The sequence below is a fragment of the Anastrepha obliqua genome, chromosome 2 (assembly GCF_027943255.1).
Source record: "Anastrepha obliqua isolate idAnaObli1 chromosome 2, idAnaObli1_1.0, whole genome shotgun sequence".
NCBI classification, from domain to species: Eukaryota; Metazoa; Arthropoda; class Insecta; order Diptera; family Tephritidae; genus Anastrepha; species Anastrepha obliqua.
In genome coordinates this window covers 58,537,475-58,557,301 of record NC_072893.1, presented here as the reverse complement: position 1 = coordinate 58,557,301, position 19,827 = coordinate 58,537,475, and the positions used below count along the sequence as shown (strand labels likewise).

Sequence of the window (19,827 nt, the reverse complement as noted above, 5' to 3'; positions counted from 1 at the left end):
GTGGACGACTCTCCCTTTGAATTTTTCTCTCTTGTGAAATTTTCTTTTCATTTTCATTTTCTGTGGAGTGCGGCTGGGGCAAAGCAACAATAGGTGAGTGTACCGTTTTAAAAAGACTAAAATTAAATTAAATGTGCAAAAGTGTTGAAGAAAGACTTGCGGAAATATATAGAGTTGTGGAGGGGCTGAACATCAATTAAAATATAAATAAAAGCGTGAAGTTGTGGTGGGAGTATTTTTTTGTGTGCTTAATTGTAGCCGTTGAAGCGGGGGAAGAAAACAAGGAGGCATTTAGATGTCTTGCATTTTGAGTTAGTGAAGCAGTCAATCGGTTGATTAATCCGCTTTTAGCGTGTGTACCGTACCTTCCCATATTGTGCGCTATACGGTAGACACGTTTTGCGTTTTTCATTTTGGGTTTGTTACATGCATGAGCAGGACAACTGAAATCATCATCGCCATCGCTGTAGGTAGTGTTGCCGTTGTCTGAAAAGAAGGATAATGGGTAAGAGGTAAGGTGAAGAGAAAAGTTAACGAAAGACAGAACAAAGCGAACAGGATGATAAAGAAGGGTCCGAAGAGCGAGGCATAAAATATTTTATTCATTTTCGTGACTGCTGGCAAAAATGTCGGAATTGTGAATGAAAAGCGAATTCCAGAGCTCGTTTATATAGTGTTATAGTAAAAGAAAACTAAAGAAAATTGCAGAAAATCTATAGATAAACGTCTAGTAGAAAGAGTTTTGTTTTGTGTTATTAATTTTTTTGTTAATTTTGCAAAAATACTACCCTTAATGTACGTATAGCTAGTGAAAACTTAAGTAAAGCGTACAAAGTATCATGTGTCGGAAATAGACTAACATCGTTTGCTTTCGTTCGTATTTTCCTTTAAATTTTCAGTAAAATGAGCAGTTCCGAAGAAGTCTCTTGGGTAACATGGTTTTGTGGACTGCGCGGCAATGAATTTTTCTGTGAGGTAAGTATATTAATTTAAAGTTATTAACTATATGTGGCCAAAAATTAAACTTTGAAATTATTTTCAATTCCTCTTTGTTATCTAATCACTATACTGATCACAATGTGGGAATGGCAGAAAGCAGCATACAGAGTATTCCAATTCGCGACACTACTTCTTTAAGTTGTTGCCATATAATTCGATTTAGCATCTGCCACCCCTAAGTATAAGTACTGCTGAATTTAGCATTCCTTGACTGTTTTAAACATTGTTGAGGTTACACACATTGATCTTGTTGGAGTTTTATATAGAAAAAATTTATGTATTTGAGTATATTTAATAGGACATTGCACGAAATATATTTATCTAATTACTATCTTAATTCATTTGAAGGTCGATGAGGATTATATACAGGACAAATTCAATTTGACCGGCTTAAATGAACAAGTACCCAACTATAGAAATGCACTTGATATGATCCTTGATCTCGAACCAGGCATGATAAAAATGGTCATAGTATATAATATAAAATTAATATAACCCATTTTACAGAAGATGATCTGGAAGAGAATCCACTGCAGTCGGATATGACAGAGCAGGCAGCAGAAATGTTGTATGGATTGATACATGCTCGATACATTTTAACAAATCGCGGAATTGCGCAAATGATCGAAAAATACCAAACTGGTGATTTCGGACATTGCCCACGTGTATATTGTGAAAGCCAGCCCATGTTACCTTTAGGTTTGTCATCACACATATACATATATATAATGTGAATATATAAGTAATTGGAAATAATTTACAGGTCTATCAGATATACCTGGTGAGGCTATGGTAAAAACCTATTGTCCCAAATGTATTGATGTATATACGCCAAAATCATCACGTCATCATCACACGGATGGTGCTTACTTTGGTACAGGATTTCCACATATGCTCTTTATGGTACATCCTGAATATCGTCCTAAGCGGCCGACTAACCAATTTGTTCCAAGGTAAGTGAATAATTAATTTTAAATTATAGTATTTACCTATAAACGATAATTTAAATGAGAATAGTTAAATATTAGAGAGAAGAAAACATACTACATTAACTGGTACAATTTTATCTGTGTCCATATTTATGATATTATACCTGCTGTTTTAGCAGCTCACAAATCTACTTAGTGCAGTGTGGCCATCATTTGTTGTAGTCAATCTCATATAACGTTAGGCTAAGGAGACATGCTCTCTTGACAAGATCTAATCAAAGGGAGAGTTGTGTTAGATCAAGGCGAATTGAGTACTTTTATATCATCTTTGATGTTAGATGAGTAGGTTGAAGTAGGAGAGAGTGCATGAAGATGAAGGGTGTTTAACCCTTTGACCCCGATTTATTTTGCTTTGACTATGATTTTTTTTTAATTTGCAATCGTATTATATTAGTTTGGGGAAAAGCAATCTATTATTTTTGCGTAAAATTTTCGCGCAAATGGTTTAAAACTGTTTTATGGTCGATCTTTAGCACCAGGACGATGCTACGACTACTAATATGCCATGTAACTTCTTTTATTTCTGTAATTTTTCCGACATTTTCTATAACATCAAAGATAGCTGAATGGAATCGACGAAACCAAAATTGCACGTAATTGGTTGTTACGATATCTGCTCCATAAACACCATTCACAATTTCAGCGGCCTGACTTGCATTTTAACCTTTATCAAAGAAAAACTAAAATGTACCGAATTTTCTCTTTGTTGACTTCATTGTTAACACCCTGTGACTAACAACTGAATGGAACAAACAAAAAATAGCAAACGAATTTATTTAGTGTGAAATGTCACCTTGACAACGCGCATAAACTTTAAATTATTTGATGGATAGTTTACGAGATATCGATCCCTACGGCCTCCTACCGAGAAAATAATGGATTTTTTTCCCCCTAAACTAATATTCATTCTACACGTGTCTACATAAAAGTCCCCGCGTCTGTCTATTGGTTCGCTATAGAAAGTTACTTGTTAGCAAATTTGGCCAATGACGGTATGAAATTTACTCAAAAGACTATTTCCGTTTAATGAATATTCAATTCAACGCTTGCCGAAACATTTTATTTATGGATTTATCATATTTGCTGGAATTATTCGAAAAAATTGTGAATTTCAAAACGGTTTGCTGAATTCTAAAATAATTGGCTGCCAATACTACCGCAGTTTTTTTTAATTACATTACTAAATCTCTCAAATGAGTTATCATTTGCTCAAACTTTGTGCAGACACGTATGAGTACCATTATCGTTAAAGTTCATCCAACAAAAATTAAAGGATCGCTGCTGATAAGTATATAAACATGCGGAATTATTCTCAGGCAACGTTGGAGTAGAATGGGGTAAGGGCACGTTTGTGCTCAGAAGGGTCCAGTAGTTGTCAGGTGTGTATCTGGATCTCAATCGTCATTTGGAAGAGAGGGCTGCTGAATTTATTATTCCTCTTTTTGATTGGCGCAATTACTGACCAATTGTTTTTGGCCACAAATAATTGAATATAGCCGGCAATTATTCGGTAGTCTTAAAAGTCTTTTTTTAATGAATTTTCTTATTATTATTGTTATTTTGGTTGATTTGGTGGCAATAAGCGAAAATCTATTTTTTATAAATATATATTATGTATATATAATTGGCGCCGTACACCCCCTGTTGGGCGTTTCTCCTAGTTTCTCTTCCAATTTATGCCTCTGTGTGCGAATTCCCTAAAATATTTATTTTATTGTAATCCAATGAAACAGAATTTACTCTCCTCTAGTTTTCGGGCGTAAAACTTGATTATGAAAGTTGGTGAATAACAAAGTTCGTGCTCTGTGACGGTGTTTTCAATTCTAAGAAAAATTAACTGCACTATTATATATTTTATAAAAAATAGCTGATAAGATGGAATCAGCAAAGCATTTCGCACCAACATTTTGTTTAAGTTGTAAAGAGTGTTTTTTACTTCTGCGTTGAAAAGTTGCCCAAGCTTTTGTTGTTTTAACAGCATAAAGCATCCACCAAAAATGGTTAAGGGGTAACACCACTGTACACGCGTAAAATAAACACGATTTTTAAAGAATTTTTTTTATAGAAGGAAAGGGGAAAGAATCACTCTGATTTGGGAAGTTATTACTTATATACTAAAATACAAAACTACAAATTTTGATCGAAAAATTTTACAAAATGGCGGCATTGGAGACATTTTTGTAATGTGGTTTCTCTTGAAGGAGCTCCGCGGCACGCAGCACAGAGGGTGCAAATTTTAATCTGGAACAAAGAAACATTTTTTTTCTTAATCTAGATAAGAATAGCTAGAGAAACACGTAAGGGATTTAAAAAATATTTATTTTTGTGGAATTAGCAAGCATTTGAAGAAAAAAACTCTATTTTGGACTAAAAAAACGGCACTTAAATAATTATAACAATCGTTTAAATTAATCTATCGAAAATCCCCTACGCTCTTCTCTTAAGAAGGTTATTATACAGACGTAGTGAAAAACCTGATTAAAAATATTTAAAATTGTTTGAGTTATGCTGCGTGCCAATTTCAGAAAACGTGTTTTGAGAAAAACGCGTTTAAAGTTTGGAAATTTGGAGAAGTCGTTAAGTAGCAGTCACTAACGCTTGGTTAAAAGCTTAAAATATTTATGAAATAGACTTCGGTAACGTATAAAACTTTTTGTTCTGTATTTTAAAAGGTTCAAAGAATTTTTTAAGCTTATAAAAAAAAAATCAATTTTTTGAAATTTCTACAGTGGTGTTACCCCTTAAGTCGCCTTAAGTTGTAACATCTAAAGTACACATATATATTCATTATTATGTATAAGTAAATAATTATTGGTAATGCAATGTGGTAAATAATATTTTTTATGTATATTTACAGACTTTACGGCTTCAAAATTCATAGCTTAGCTTATCAAATTCAACTGCAGGCTGCAGCCAACTTTAAAATGCCACTACGAGCGGTAAATTTAAAATGAAATTTCTTTGCTCACCAATTAAACTTTAATATCGTTTTTCCTTTTTTCTTTTTATTTTTGATTTTTCTCATGATTATTGCATTGAACATTCAATTTTATAAAAAAACAATTACCTTAAAAACAGAAAAATTAATAAAAATTAAGAATTATAAACCACAAACAACTCAAGCAAACTTAAAAATGTAGAGATCAGAATGGAAATTCATTTTGTTTAAGAAATACAATTGAAAGGCAGCCAAAAACACACAAACTTTAGAAACTGCGATACAAAAACCAATCAGCACAAATTGTATTGAATTTTACATGGCAATCGTCTTTCGCTATACGCGTTAAAAAAGTTGAAAATGTCAGCCATAAGCAATTTCATTATTAACATATACAAAAATACGTATTGCAAAAACACGATTCACACATTTACTATCTCAGTCAACCTACAAGTCCTAGTATTGAATTTTTGTATTGATAAAGCATGTAAAAAAACATCCATTAGTCATTACTCACTTCATGCTATCCTTCCCAACACAAATCTACCATAAAAGTGACGAAATTCAATACAATCTAGCCCTTTTTCTATTACGCTGTACATTTTTTATTTTTATATACATACAACTCCTCTGGTAGGAACTAGATAACATTCACTGCTTCACATCAACTTGCATTCTGTTAATGTAGTTTTGAATGATGAATAAATTTTAATATTAGAAAATAATAGTTTTATATACAAGTTCGTAATGCAAGGTAGAATTTAATTGGAACTAAAAGCAAAAGCTGGCACGTCTTCGCTAAGGCAAAAAGATAAAACTTTTCTATTTCATAATCGTTATAAAACTCGGAACTAGTTTATGAATAGTAGAGATACCATTAAAATAAGTTTGTAATAATTCTAGTAATATATTTTGAAACCGGTTGTTTTTTGTTATATAACAAGAACTACCATCAAGGTGTCATCTTTGATAATATGACATTTAAATGGAATGTTTCGCATCGATACACGACGAATTAATAATGTCCAGAAACTATCAAAAATATAAACGTAAAAGCTGGCAATGCATATTAATGTATTCATATAAAATAGAAAATGGAAAAATTAAATTTTGAAATGTTAAAACGAATGTAGAAAAATATTTTTGCTGGGGTTAATAACAACTCAATACTAAATCATATTTTCATTTTACAGTAAATTTGGCGAGCATATTTATATTTGTATACTTCAATAGAAAATATAGTTACCATTAAAATTTAAATGACAATTGGTTTGAGTTTTAAAAGGAGTACAGATTCCATGAGTCACTCGAAACATAAAATATGTATGAGCATCATGATAATGAGCTGTTCAAAGCTTAAATTTCTCTCACTGCCAGTTATAAGATATACATACATGTGTAACTTTCTTGAGTATTTACTTTCATAGTTTATAGGAGACACTCAATTTTTACTTGGATCCCACCGAAAATACTCGTACCAGTAGACTTGTGTTTTCATTTCCTAATGAACACAATGAATTCCTCCGATGAACACACCTATGTTTTCGTACATATATGTCTATGTATGTATGTATGTACACATTTGTTTATGCGGCTAATTGTGTTTAGATGTGCTATGTTCTAGAAGCTAACGGCTATATATGCACATCTCAATGTTGTCTGCTCTCCTCATGTAAGTGAAATGGTTTTAATATAACGACTTCTTGTGTTCCTTGTTACAAGTATTGTTATTGAAATTCAGTAATTATTTTAGATAAAATGCGTTAAATCTTTTTCCTTAACTTCACAGGACTACATTGCTCTTTGTCAGGAAATTCTAAGCCGCCCAGACCCCGAAGCTGAAGGGGAGTGATGGATTCACTTCACAATAGCCATAGCGCCTCAACAGGCGCCAATGTTACATACAAAATATATATATTATATATGTATATACATACATACATATTACCTGTATATGTATGCATTTCTAATACTTGGGGACAATAGTGTATCCCATACGATTCGTAACATGTCAATTTTATGCTTTTGTATAAAATAATTATTTTTCAATTGATTAAAGTCAAACTGAAAAACATAAAAACCTTTGCTCTCATTTCGTTCTTGGCTGTTGGTGTTATGAGGAAAGATCCGTATTGGTTTGTGTGTGTTTTCGTATTTAGTGTTCGGAATTTCGCCAAACTTAAAGCACCTACTGCTCATATTGAACACTAAAACAAGCTCATATCCATTCGATAGAGAATTCTATAAACTTATAGTGCGTTTCAACTGAACTACCTACAATAAATACTGGAACTGATAATTAGTGGGGTGCTTTGCAAGCAATTGAAAAAATAAAAAATAGTAATTGATGGTCCTAATTGAATAAAAGACGATTATAACTTTTTATATATTTTTAATTTAAAAATTTGTTTAACTTAGTTACATGCATACGAATGCTTGTTATAAATACTTGGGCGAGTCAATTTGTTCTTAGACAATATAACCGTCTTTGTTTCGGCGACTGTGTGGTTTACTGGGAATTCTGAACAAGAAAGTTCATAGAAGCATAATACTGAAATGGATTTCGAGTGTGCTTACTTTTAATTTGAGTTATTCACTAATAAATATTATAATTTATTTTTTGTACATTTTTTTGGAAGGAATTGTGTGTATGTGGTTTCTGGGTAGGAGAAACTTATTAAGGATTTTTTAAAATTTTTATTTCAGAGCAAATTCCAAAGAAAAAGTACTCCAAAGCATAGAAATGAAAATGTTTGCTACAAAATTTGGGCTATACTGTATTTGTTGTGCCACAAAACGTGTGGAAAATATGGCGTTAAGTTTGTTCATGAAAATGAATAAAAGACAAAATGAAAAGAAAACATAGGTTCAAATCGTGCGGCACTTCATTGAAACTAGGCGAAAAAGTTTGTGGGTATCACTTTTCGGCAACGGATTTCGAGATCGGAAGAGCTCCAAGTTGTCTATTGATGTTCTTCCAATGCCTATCGAAATTTTGCATTGCTGGAGTGAGCCCGAGACTGCCCATCTTTTGGTTAACGCTTTTACGCAAAGAGTTATATATACACAAATTTTGATACAGATTGTCGTAAGTTTCACCTGGAAAAAGAATTGCCCCTTAAGGAACGACTTGCGAAACTGGATACATTCAAATCCCATGTCAATCAAATACTTTCTGAGGGGCAGATTAAAAAGTTGGAAGACCCAACCAAAACAATTCATTGGGCTTTTGGCGATATGACACAGCAGGTTTTGGCCATCACAATTGTTTGTCAAACCACAAGTTTATAAATTTAGGATCTTAATTTTTCTAAAACCTGAACAAAATCATAGCAAATTTGGGAAACATTAAATTAAAGCTTCACAAATAAAAATACCATGAAATATAGGATGTAAAGAACTCTTTAACTAGGCACATATACATAGATGCATGACAACACATCAATAAGTGAAAAATTCGCGGGAATGGTTAACTTAAAAATTAAAATAATTAAGTACCATTCATAAAATAACATGAAATTATTCGATGGTTACCTCGACCTTTAGCCAATTTTTTACTACCTTTTGTGGTATGGGATAAATGTATGCCCCTTTTTCCCTTACTTCCGAATTACATCAATCTAGCATCCAAAAACAGTTGTCAAACTTAACGCAACTTTTGCTATTGAATCATGGATTTTTACTACTTTTAATGAAAAAAACAAAACTTTTTATTGACATTTTTTTATTTTAAATTATTAAAAAATATATATATATAAAGCATTAAGTATTTCGTAAAAAAAAACTGTAGCAGTAGAATGCTGCAGCAAGAATTATATTCCCTGTTACTCACTATAATATTAAACTATGACACAAACAAGATTTTGAATATACTTTTCCCAGGTTCAGTCAAGTAGAAAAACTACATACATCATATTTTGAATTGATCCTCGAAAGCTGGACTCAAGGTCTTAATATAAAGGAATGCTGGAGTATGAATATAAAACTTAAGAAAATGTTAAATTGTTTTTTTTTGTTTGTTTAATTTTGAAAAGTTATTTAAATGACGGCAATGGTAAAGAAAATACCATAAGATTATATGCGAAAAACTACTAAAACTCGGCGACGAGTTTATTTCATTTTAAAAAAATCACAGTATATATTCTGAAAACAAAAATGGAAAATCGATACAGTAAACAATTTTAAGATACTGCCCATAAAATACATAATGGAGTGATATAATGTAATATACTAAAATATATCACACAAACTTTGGTCATAAAATTCTACTATAAAAGGGTTCCTGTGGTTTAGAGCTCGGGAATTTAGGGTATTTTCAGAATTTTTTTTATTTTTTAGGTTTTTTATTTCACTTCTTTACATACAAAATGGAATGGTAATTTAAAAAATGGCTCTAAAGTTGACCCTCCTGAAAAATTGGACCTGGACGGTGTTATTCATTTTGACTCTTCTATTTATCTGAAACACAAAAACCAAAAAAATGATTAATTGGTGTTCCGTACAAGAATAATAAAAGCAAAAAAAAAAAAAAAATTGACAAATTGGCGCAGTTTTGAATTTGATACTCTAAAAATCGGGGTTTTTCCAGTTTCTTATTCAAAAAAAAAAAAAAGAAATAATGTAAACAATAATATGATCCTAGTACGGGCGATAGCCATTGATGTTGTGATCAAATTTCTGACAATTCGGTGCAATAGTTTTTTTTTTTGTTTTTTTTTTGACAACACCAGGCCAGGAAAAGTAGCTTTGAGATAATTCAGTTAAAAATTTTGAGAGTGGATATTTTCCATTGATGCCGCCGCGTGACGAATTTGACTCTACCTGATAAAACGGCTGTAGAATCGAAAATACTGGGAATATCCTTCCAAAAATTTGACAGTTCATTCTTAAAAGCCTATACTTTCGAAATATCAAAAAAAAAAAAAAAAATTTTTAGAAAATTCTAGACCACCGGGACGCCTTAATACACCAAAATCAAAACTTAAACGCCAGTAAGTCAATATGGGAAATGTGTTTAAAGGTGAATTTCGTTAGATACTAAAAAGGACTATCTATTGACGAGATAGAGGGTTACAATGTCTTACAGAAACCGTACCCGTTGCTTTTTACATAGAACTGTTTAACACATCACACATCTAAAATGTAAAGATCACATAGCTCCATGCTGATTTACCATATGAATGCGCAAAAGGGTGAACACCTTAATCCTTCCTTCCTTCAGACGTAAACTTTCAAATCGCCGATACAAATTATATTTTCCGCCGCTTTACCCATTGTCAGAAGTTTTTTTTTTTTTTTTGTACAGTTTAATTAGAGGAAATTTAATTCTAATTTCTGTCTTCTATATTTTAATGAGTTGCCATGAGTTGCCTCACCTATCGTAAAAATCGAAAACAAGTGGTCTTTAAGGCAATAGCCCGTTGGCACCACAGTTGGATTAATATGAAAAACTGCAGGTTGGAACTGATGCTATGCTCTCTAGTGGAGAGTTTTTAGCAAAATAAACATCAGAAATGAATTTCTCGTACGTCTGTAATTTTCATCCAAAAAAATTTAACAGAAAAAATATTGTTTGGAAATTAACCACTATAACTATAACTAGAAGTAAGGAGATTCGAAAGCGATTTTAGAGTTATGCTTCTATGGAACTTTTTGTTCAAGATTGCCAGTAGAATACTTCAGGCGCCGGAACAAAATAGAAACCAGAAATTTAACCTCCCTAATAAATACATTTTGGAACATTTGGAATAAGTCAATAATCAATGTTCTTAATAGGACAAGAACAAAAAATATATGGCCGACATCAGCTTCACAAAAGTCAAAGGAATATAATCACATGTTTGTGGTGGTTTCAGAAGCCTCAATGAAATTTAGCAACAAATCTGTTGAGGAAATTCCAAAATCTGTGTAAACTTGGTTAAAAAAAAATAGTGCACTAGGAACTTATATTGAGAGACACGCAAGAATATAATCAATTCTCATGTCCTTTAAGAAAATCGCAGCGATGCCAAATAAGAATCTATCAGCAATACCGAATATATTTGGACGTTTCAAATGTGAGGGTTGCTTGGAAAAGAACAGCAAAGCTGGGCATCAACCAAAATTTACGAAGCTAACAGAAGTATATGCTTTCCGAAAATCTGTAAAAAGAAGCGCTGAAATCGACGAGACTTTGCATTACGATGTGCAAGCGCATTTAGACCATTTAATAGTAAAAAAACATACTGGCTGTTCACATTTCCCGAAAGGCGCATCAATCATTTAATTAAGTTCCGACGAACGGTAATTTCCTCAGATTACTCAAAATATAGTTTCTCTCTATCGGTTGGGCGATATAAAGTTTAAAGTATATAATCAAGAATTTTGAGAGGACTAGGGGAGACTTAGGAGTTTTAATTGTTCGCGGTTGAATGATAGCAGCAAACGTCGGCAAGCTGGCAATTAAGAATTATAACAAGTATCTTGTCGTGATATCCGGACTAATCAAATATTAGTCACGTGCTAACCCACTCGACTATAACGGTTGACGGTTCTTGCCTGAATGGACATAAATCCGCGTTTAGTTCTTTCAAATAAGCGCTGCTCTGAACATATCAAGGATATCCTGGACCGATGAGACAACAATTAGACGGGTAAAATCTGAACTATTCCTATGGGCTGTCGTAAGAATGAAATGTTAAAAAGCAACAACTGTCGGTAGATCCTTTTCTAAAATGAAATAACTTAACTCTATAACTCTTATAAAGCTGTTTTTGTTGTTGTTATAACAGCATAAAACATTACCTATATGTATATTTGGGAAATACTGCCGAAGTGATAGCCCTTTGCCGTTTATAGAGCCGTTCGGTCTGATAACGTAGGCCCGACTGCCATGGGGTTGCTGTATTTGTTGGTTAGTGTATATACTTTCTTTAAGGGGTTAGGGGTAGTCAGAAACCCGAAAAAATGATGATTTTTAATTATTTTTTTTGTGCTTGTCTGCTTTTTTTATAAAAAAAAAACATAGCATTGATGCATCATGTTTCGACTTGACTTTAGCAAAATTAAAAAAAAAGATTGAATAATTGTAAAAGTTTTCGCTGTTTGTGTGAAGCCCTTTTCTCCAGAAGCTCCTTGGGGTGATCATCACAAGTCCTTGGAGATTCATATAAAATCAATCGGAAGAGAGAGAGAAGTTAGTTTTATTAATAGCTAATCTTGTGCCTGATCGAAGTTTTTTTTTCAAAATTAACAATAAGGCGCCCTCAGAAAATATTTTACAGATTTTCAAGAAAAAAACCGACAATTAATTGTTTAAAAAAAATCTAAATTTTTGAGAAAGAAACAAAAATCCTTCGATCAGGCACGAGTTTTTTATGTTTTTCAAAAGCAGTATACATTTTATTGAAATCTACCTAGCAATTTTTAAATTACAGTGATCACCAGTTCAAATACCCTAGTTTTGAGAAAAACGCATTTAAAGTTTTGCTATCGATTCCGGAGCGCCCGAGCGCCCTTTGTTAATTGTTGAATAATTCGAAAAGTATTTGTCGGATTCAATTCAAATTTTCACACAATATTTTTAAGATATACTTTAAGAAAATGTAAAACAAAATCCAACTTTTTGAAAATTCTGAGAACCCTAACCCCTTAAGCGAGTTAAAAACGTAACAAGCATAAAAGGTTTATTCGAGTATAATTTGAGGTTTATCAGATGCAACAAATTTAGTGAATTTAATTAATTTCTTTAACGGAAATTACAGTAAATTAAAAAGAAAAAAAATTTAAATACATACCCAAGAGTTTCATTTTCAAACAATTTTTGAGTTTAAATTCTGCATAGTTAATAGGAGCACCAGTGAGTAGGAGTGTCTTAAAATCGTTTAAAGGCATTCACTAGGTGCTTTATTTTTTAGTTTTCTTGTCTAAAATTACTATAATTCTGTTTTACTTTGTTGTTCGAAAGAGATTTCTAATGGTTTATCATGCCTGTGCAAGCGAGCAATTTACTAAAAGTGGACGGCGTTGTAAACTATTAGCAGGCATTGTGTGACATTTGGGTGGACCTCTAAGCCTTAACGTCCCACGAGGAAGGCTTTGCTGATGGTCGTAAAGCATAATCGGGCAGATTCTGTATTTAACTTCCGCGTGAAATTCATTGAAATTTTTTGGATATCCGGATGAGTATGTACGTCCGATGCTCAAATAATATTTGTAGTATATGATTAAAAAATGCATTTCAAGACAAAAAAAACTTTTTGTTACACTGTTCTGCAGCTTAAATGAGTGCATGATATAATTAATGAAATGTTTTAGTAATGAATGCGTTCAGAATATTTTGAATTAGAGATAAGTAATATTTAATTCGTAGGTAATAAAATATACATATATGTATATAAATAAAATATATATTCGTGTTTTCAGAAGTGAGCATTTCCTGCTTTATCTGAGGCGAATGCATTCAAATCTAACTTCCTGAGCAATTCTGAATTCAAGCACAGGGTAGCTAGCTCTGAAACCCTACTTCGTTTGATGCCGCTTTTCAACAAACACTGTCTATGTAAATTTTAGTTCTTGTTAAAAAATCCAACAAACATGCGCTAGATCCATTAGAGAACTTCCTCCCCGGATAAATATTCTTCTCTGCTGTTGTTGTAATAACGTTAGCATTGACTATAAATGTTAGAGGAATCTTACTGAAGTTACTGTCTCTTAGCTGGGTATAAATCCGGGTATTTCCATTAGTGTAGAACGAACTAGCGCCTACTTTCATTCGAGTTATAATACATTTAACAGCAATTTTTGTTCCTTATGCAATTTTTCTCAGTTGCGAATATCTGAATATAAGCTAAGTATTTGAATGAGATGACCCAATGCGCATACATACACCGCGAATTGTACCGGACTCAATTTTACTAAACTGAGTAAAAATTCAATACAACAAAGTGTTGTTTATTATATTATATGTATTTACCATAACAATTAGGAATTATTGGCAAAATTCATGTAATGATATTACTTAAAAAAAATTTTGAAAAATAATTATAGAAACAAGGCTTTGGATAGGATTATAAAAAATAAATAGTTTTGGAACAAACAACTTTCGTTGAAACACATCCATACGTGTATTTATGTGAGTTTAAACGCCAAAGGCTCATATGTAACACATATGAAAAAACAAATCGCAATAAAAGTGTAATTATCCAATTTTTTTTTTTTAAATAAGTACATAGAAATTACTACTTATTTACGCTATGTAAAAAAATTCATGGCGATTTCTATTAGCAGTATCTCAGTAGAAGAAAATACATCTTTACTTTTACTTAGGGAGTTACATACATAGTTAATTGAAAATTTTGAAGTCGTTTTTATCGAATTTTTGAGTTTTGAATTTTCGATGTTCTTGTAGCAAACGAGCGAAATGTAATACTTACCACGATAGTTGCTATTTAACTTTATTATTATAATATTTTTATAAAACACATTCACTCTACTCTAAATGCATCTCAAATATACTTAACATTTTATCGAAGCATTTTTGATGACTATGAATCACCCAATTTGTTATTTTTATCGAAAATTAGTTTTGCAATAAGATTTTATTCTAAAATTATATTTTATTCTGCAAGAAATATTAGATTGGGGAAAATAAGCCCATTATTTTCTTCGTAGATGGCTGTAGTGATCGATATCTCGTAAATTATCGATCAAACGATTTCAAGCTGTTAAGGTTATATTTTACACCAAAAACAATCTTTTGCTGTTTTTTGTTTGTTCCATTCGCTTGTGAGAAATTCTATATATTTTACAGTTGTTCTTTGGTAAAGACGAAAATGCAAGCCAGGCCGCTGAAATCCTAATTCAAATGCACTGAAAGCATTGAATGAATGAATGAGGTTTGCACTTCGACCTAATGGTCTTTTGCCCACTGAAAGCATTATGAACTGTATTAATTATAATTCTTATAAGTATAAATAAAAACTTTGGATTCTAGGCGGCAGTTCGCAAATCGTAGAATAGAACTTTAACTATTATAATCGCTTTGTGGGCAAAAATGTTGGGGCATTTTTTATTATTATTATTTAAAATAGCTGAATGAAAATCTTATGTCTCACGTTGTACTGTTTTGTATTTTTTGCTTTTCGAAATATGCACGAAATAAACTTATTGTACGCATTCGTCACTCCAAAAGGCTTTTGACAACAATACGCTCTGAGGGAGCTGCTTATATAAATAATAAAGCCTGCTCCGCACTCTCAAGTGTAAACTTGGCTATTAGAATTTCTCTAGGTAGGTAGGTAGGTTAGATGGGAAGAGTACCCCAGGAGCACTACAAGTAGCACTTACGTGCCGTTTTGATACCATAATGTGGACCACTACCTGTGAAAAAATTTAGGGAAGAGAAAACCGTCTACAGTCATCCAGTGCTGTTGATGTAGTGGAGGAGAGAAAAGGGATCTAAGCTGGAGAATTTCATTAAGCCATCCCCAAAGGGCACGCTAAAAAATCTCAAGCGTCTAGCCGCCAGGGCCGGACATTTGCAGAGAAAGTGCTCACAGTCTCTTTTTCTGCAGGATCCCCACAACTTCTGCAATAGGGGTTGTACGGAATTCCAAGCTTCTCCGCATGAGTACCGATCACCCAGTGACCAGTGAACACCGCAATGAGTTTGGAAATTGAATGGCGTCCCCCGCCATTCCAATCACCTTAAGCATTCTCTTTATATCGTATTGAGGCCATAGTGTTTTCGAAATAGCACCACACGATGAGAAAGACCTCCATCTGTCTTACGCTTTTTTTTAGAAAGAAATTGTGTAGTTTCCCTTTAACAACGCTCAAGGGGACAACTGAAACCGGCTTTGTTGACCACATCCTGGCAAGCTCATTGGCAATTTCATTTCCCCCTATATTTCTGTGGCCAGGAGCCCAAATATGGGAAATGTTTCCTGCACGTTCGAGACGTTTGAGTTCCTCCTTACAGGAGTTTACGAGAAGAGAGCTGTAATACGGCGTCGACAGGGCATTGATCGCACCTTGACTATTGGAAAAAATAGTTATGTCTCCCTCCCAACAGCGATCCCTAAGCATTTTGCATGCTTGCAGGAAAAATGCCACTCGTTTCCCGCAGTTTAAAGGAGACCAATATATTGGCTGATTTAGACAAAAACCCCCGCTCCCACCCCGGATCCATCTGGGATCCGTCAGTGAAAACAGAGATACCTATATCCGCCGGGGAGAGTCGGCCCCTCATTCTAATCTTGCCTGCTCGGAATGATAAGAATTTCTCTAATTGTTTAAAACTGTTTGCACAAGGGTGTGCAAAATTAACCATCCAATTTTTTGTTTTAATCACTTTTTTTACAAAATATAATATAATGATTTTGAGTGATGGAAATCCTTATTTTGACCTTGACTTAATGGAGCGGACTTGACTGCTTGTATACTGTAGTTGTGTAGTTCGCAAGTGTCAAATGTGATGGAAGTACAACGCCATTTGCAAAAAAATGATAAATCTTCCGATAGGGTTATTAATTTTGTGTATTTGTATTTTAGAATTTAGAAGAAGCCTTTTCTATGAAACTTCCATTTCCGTTGGCAGGTATTGTGCTACTTAAAAACCAATGTAACAAAAAAAAACTAAAATTGAAATTTAAAAATTAAAAAAAATTTTTTTTTTTAATTAGGGTTACATTATAAAACTTACTAATGTACATTATATAGTATTATATTATAAATATTAGTATACATAGTTGCTTTTCATTTCTGTCAACCTCGAATAAGAAACATTGAACATCCGTATAAGTCCTTAGTAGCATTGATTGTCATTAGTTTCTGACACTTGGCTACTTCGACTGAAAAATTATCTGTTGGTTTCATGTTTTCCATAAGACTTTACAGCTTCTCACGTAAAATGTTTGCTTTCCATACCTTACAAAAACCTTCTAAGTTAGACCTCCATACTCAGCGTTAGTGCTTCATACAGTTGATAAATCTAAGGGGTGGATAAAGCGCTGAAAGCCACAACGTCGCCAAAGTTTGGGGTAGAGTTGTTGTTGTAGCCGTTCTGGCGCTACGCTTTGGCAGAAGTTACATTTCTGTGGACTTTTGTGAAATCAATTTAAGTCAGCTTGGCACTGTCTAGCTATTAAGCAGCTAAGGTAGCTATTTCTGTGTTCTAAAACAATTATTCAGAGACTTGGCTTAAGCATTCGAGGTAAAAAAGGTTTAGTCGAAATTTGAAACTTATATACTTCTGAAAAAGAATGATTTATTAGGCCAAAATCAAAACCTGCAAATGTTAGATAAGTTGTTTTGTTAAAAATCCATTTATGTACATTAGTGTGCGTCACAAAAAAAAGTGGCTGTTTTTCCACCGCTCTAATTTTTTATAAATAAAATTACTTTCTAAAAATATTTTTTCCTAAAAAATCACCACAGAGGATAAAAGAATTAATGCTTAAGGGGTTAGGGGTAGTCAGAGGCCCGAAAAAATGATGATTTTCAATCATTTTTGTTTTGCTAGTCAATTGCTTTATTTTACAAAAATAAAAACATAGCATGTTTCGACTTGACTTTAGCAAAATTAAAAATGAAAATTAAAATTAATAATTGTAAAAGTTATCGCTGTTTGTATGGAGCCCGTTTCTCCAGAAGTCTATTGCGGTGATCATCCCAAGTACTTGGAGTTTCATATAAAATCAGTCGGACAAGAGAAATCAGTTTTATTAATTGATAATCTTGTGCCTGATCGAAAGAAATATTTTTAAATTTAATTGTTTAAAAAAAATCGAAATTTTTGAAAAAAAATCCTTCGACCAGGCACAATTTTTTTTTATGTTTTTCAAAAGCAGTATAAATTTTATTGAAATCTACTAAGCGGTTTTTAAGTTACAGTGATCACCAGCTCAAAAAATATAGTTTTGAGAAAAACGCATTTAAAGTTTTGTTATCGAACCGGAGCGCCCGAGCGTCCTTTGTTAATTGTTGAATAACTCGAAAAGATTTGTCGGATTCACTTCAAATTTTCACACAATATTTTTAAGATATTATACTTTAAGGAAATGCAAAAAAAAAATCAATTTGAAAATTCTGACTACCCCTTATCCCTTAAAAGGTCTGCAAAAAAATTGTTAAGAATTGTATCCATTATAATCAAAATATCAAATTCAAAACAACTCACGATATCTTAATATTTTTCTGAAATATTTTGACGAAAGTCTTAAAATATAATACATTTTGTAATTCCGATGGAAAAACAGTTCAGATTTTTTTTTGTATGAAGAGTAGTGCACCCTAATGTACATGCACACATATGTTTTAAACTGCTTAAAATTTAATATTTTCCACGATTGGTTTTTGCGTCAAGTTAAATTTTGTTTCATACGCGGAGCTATACTAATTAAATGATTAAAAAAAAAAGATTGCCATTATTCAATTCTTGCTCATCGATGTTCGCAAAGCTTAACAAAATTTTCAATTTCGAAGTGTTTCTGCCGTCATTATTATTTCATTATAGAGACCACTTTGTTTTTATTTATATAAGCTAAACTTTGAAGCAACTGCAAATTATGAGTTTAATTCTTAACATCATCGCATTTAGTGGCTAATCATAAATCGCACTCCACCGCTTACCATTCAAGTTTCTCAATCATCTTCAGAATTTCATATACAATACATACATACTTATGTATATACGCTTAATTTTCCATATTTTAATTACATGAGACTCATATATTTTGTAAACGCAGTTTGCGTATCTGAGAAAATTATTTTTCATCTTTGCTTCTCTTCTCTTTTTCTTCTCTTTTTCTTCTCTTTTTTTAATTTTCCCAAATTCGCTCTTTTTGTAACGTTTTAATAATAAAATGATAAAATAACTACATCGTTATAAATTTTCTTTTTTCTTTTAATTTCTTCTCCCTCCTAATATTCTCGTTCATTCTGGTTGTGTCACTGTACGTGCAATAACAATTATTTGGCTACAGCGGACTCAACAGAAGGACGAGGAGGAAAATAACACTAACACCATGGGGGATCAGGCGTATCTAAATCTGAAACAGGACTAAAAAAAAAATAAAAACAGAAAACAAAACAAAAACGAGATTGAGAAAATTGAGAATGAACACCAATCAGGCAGGAATGCAGGCAGGCGGGCAGGCGGTGGGGTGATGGATAAGATTGCGAGTCAATAGCGTACCTTAATTCATTTCACACATTTCCATTTTGAATATTCGAAACAAAAAAGGAAAATGTTTAAGTTTAAGACAACGGAAACGCCAAATGAACGTGAAAACAACTGACCGCTAACTACAAAAACTCGTTTCCGTTTTTCATTAGAACAAAACTATCTTTAATTGTTTGTAAATTTGAACGTCGATTGAATTGCAGTACTAGAACTATTTTTAGCAATAAATATACCACATACACACACATACATTTATAAATACATGTGGAGTTATTTTTTACAAAAACAAAAAATGTTAGTTTGCCTGTGAAAATCAGAACATTTATTTTTAGTAATTTTTAATAAAATACTTAGCCTTTTTACTATCCATAAGCATTAATTACATCAATTTGTAATTAAGTACACATAAAGAAGATTTGTAAATGAATACTATGAAAAAAAATACGATATGCAATAAATATATTGTTTATACATACCTAAATATATTAAGCTACATATAATAAATAAATTGAAAATGAAATAAAAAGTTACATATTCGCATATACGGTACGAAATATACATACACATATTTTTACTAAAATTGGGAGCTGTAGGCGGCACCACTTTAAACGTCGCGACTGCAACATCAACGGTCTTGCCAGACCTTATAGGGAAAATGATAATGAATTATTATAAAGGGTCTTTCAAAATACGCGCCTGGAGGTTGTTTTAAAATAAAATATGTACGGCTGCTGCCG

The 19,827-nt window shown here is 32.5% G+C and overlaps 1 protein-coding gene across 6 annotated transcripts; it reads left to right on the top strand.

Annotated features, from left to right (window-relative positions):
- Positions 1-3: 3 nt before the first annotated feature.
- On the top strand, positions 4-19,522 carry LOC129237098 (casein kinase II subunit beta). Of its 6 annotated transcripts, none has more exons than XM_054871519.1 (7): positions 4-93; positions 900-975; positions 1,348-1,450; positions 1,507-1,698; positions 1,763-1,952; positions 4,846-4,927; positions 18,891-19,521. In XM_054871519.1, the coding sequence occupies exons 2-7, from the start codon at positions 904-906 to the stop codon at positions 18,969-18,971; spliced, it is 720 nt and encodes a 239-aa protein (XP_054727494.1). In that variant the 5' UTR covers positions 4-93; positions 900-903; the 3' UTR covers positions 18,972-19,521. The 6 variants fall into 6 exon arrangements, with proteins under 6 accessions (XP_054727494.1, XP_054727497.1, XP_054727493.1 ...); XM_054871522.1 differs by lacking the exon at positions 4-93 and adding an exon at positions 203-226 and having other exon boundaries at positions 18,891-19,522; XM_054871518.1 differs by lacking the exon at positions 4-93 and adding an exon at positions 233-512 and having other exon boundaries at positions 18,891-19,522.
- Positions 19,523-19,827: the final 305 nt, after the last annotated feature.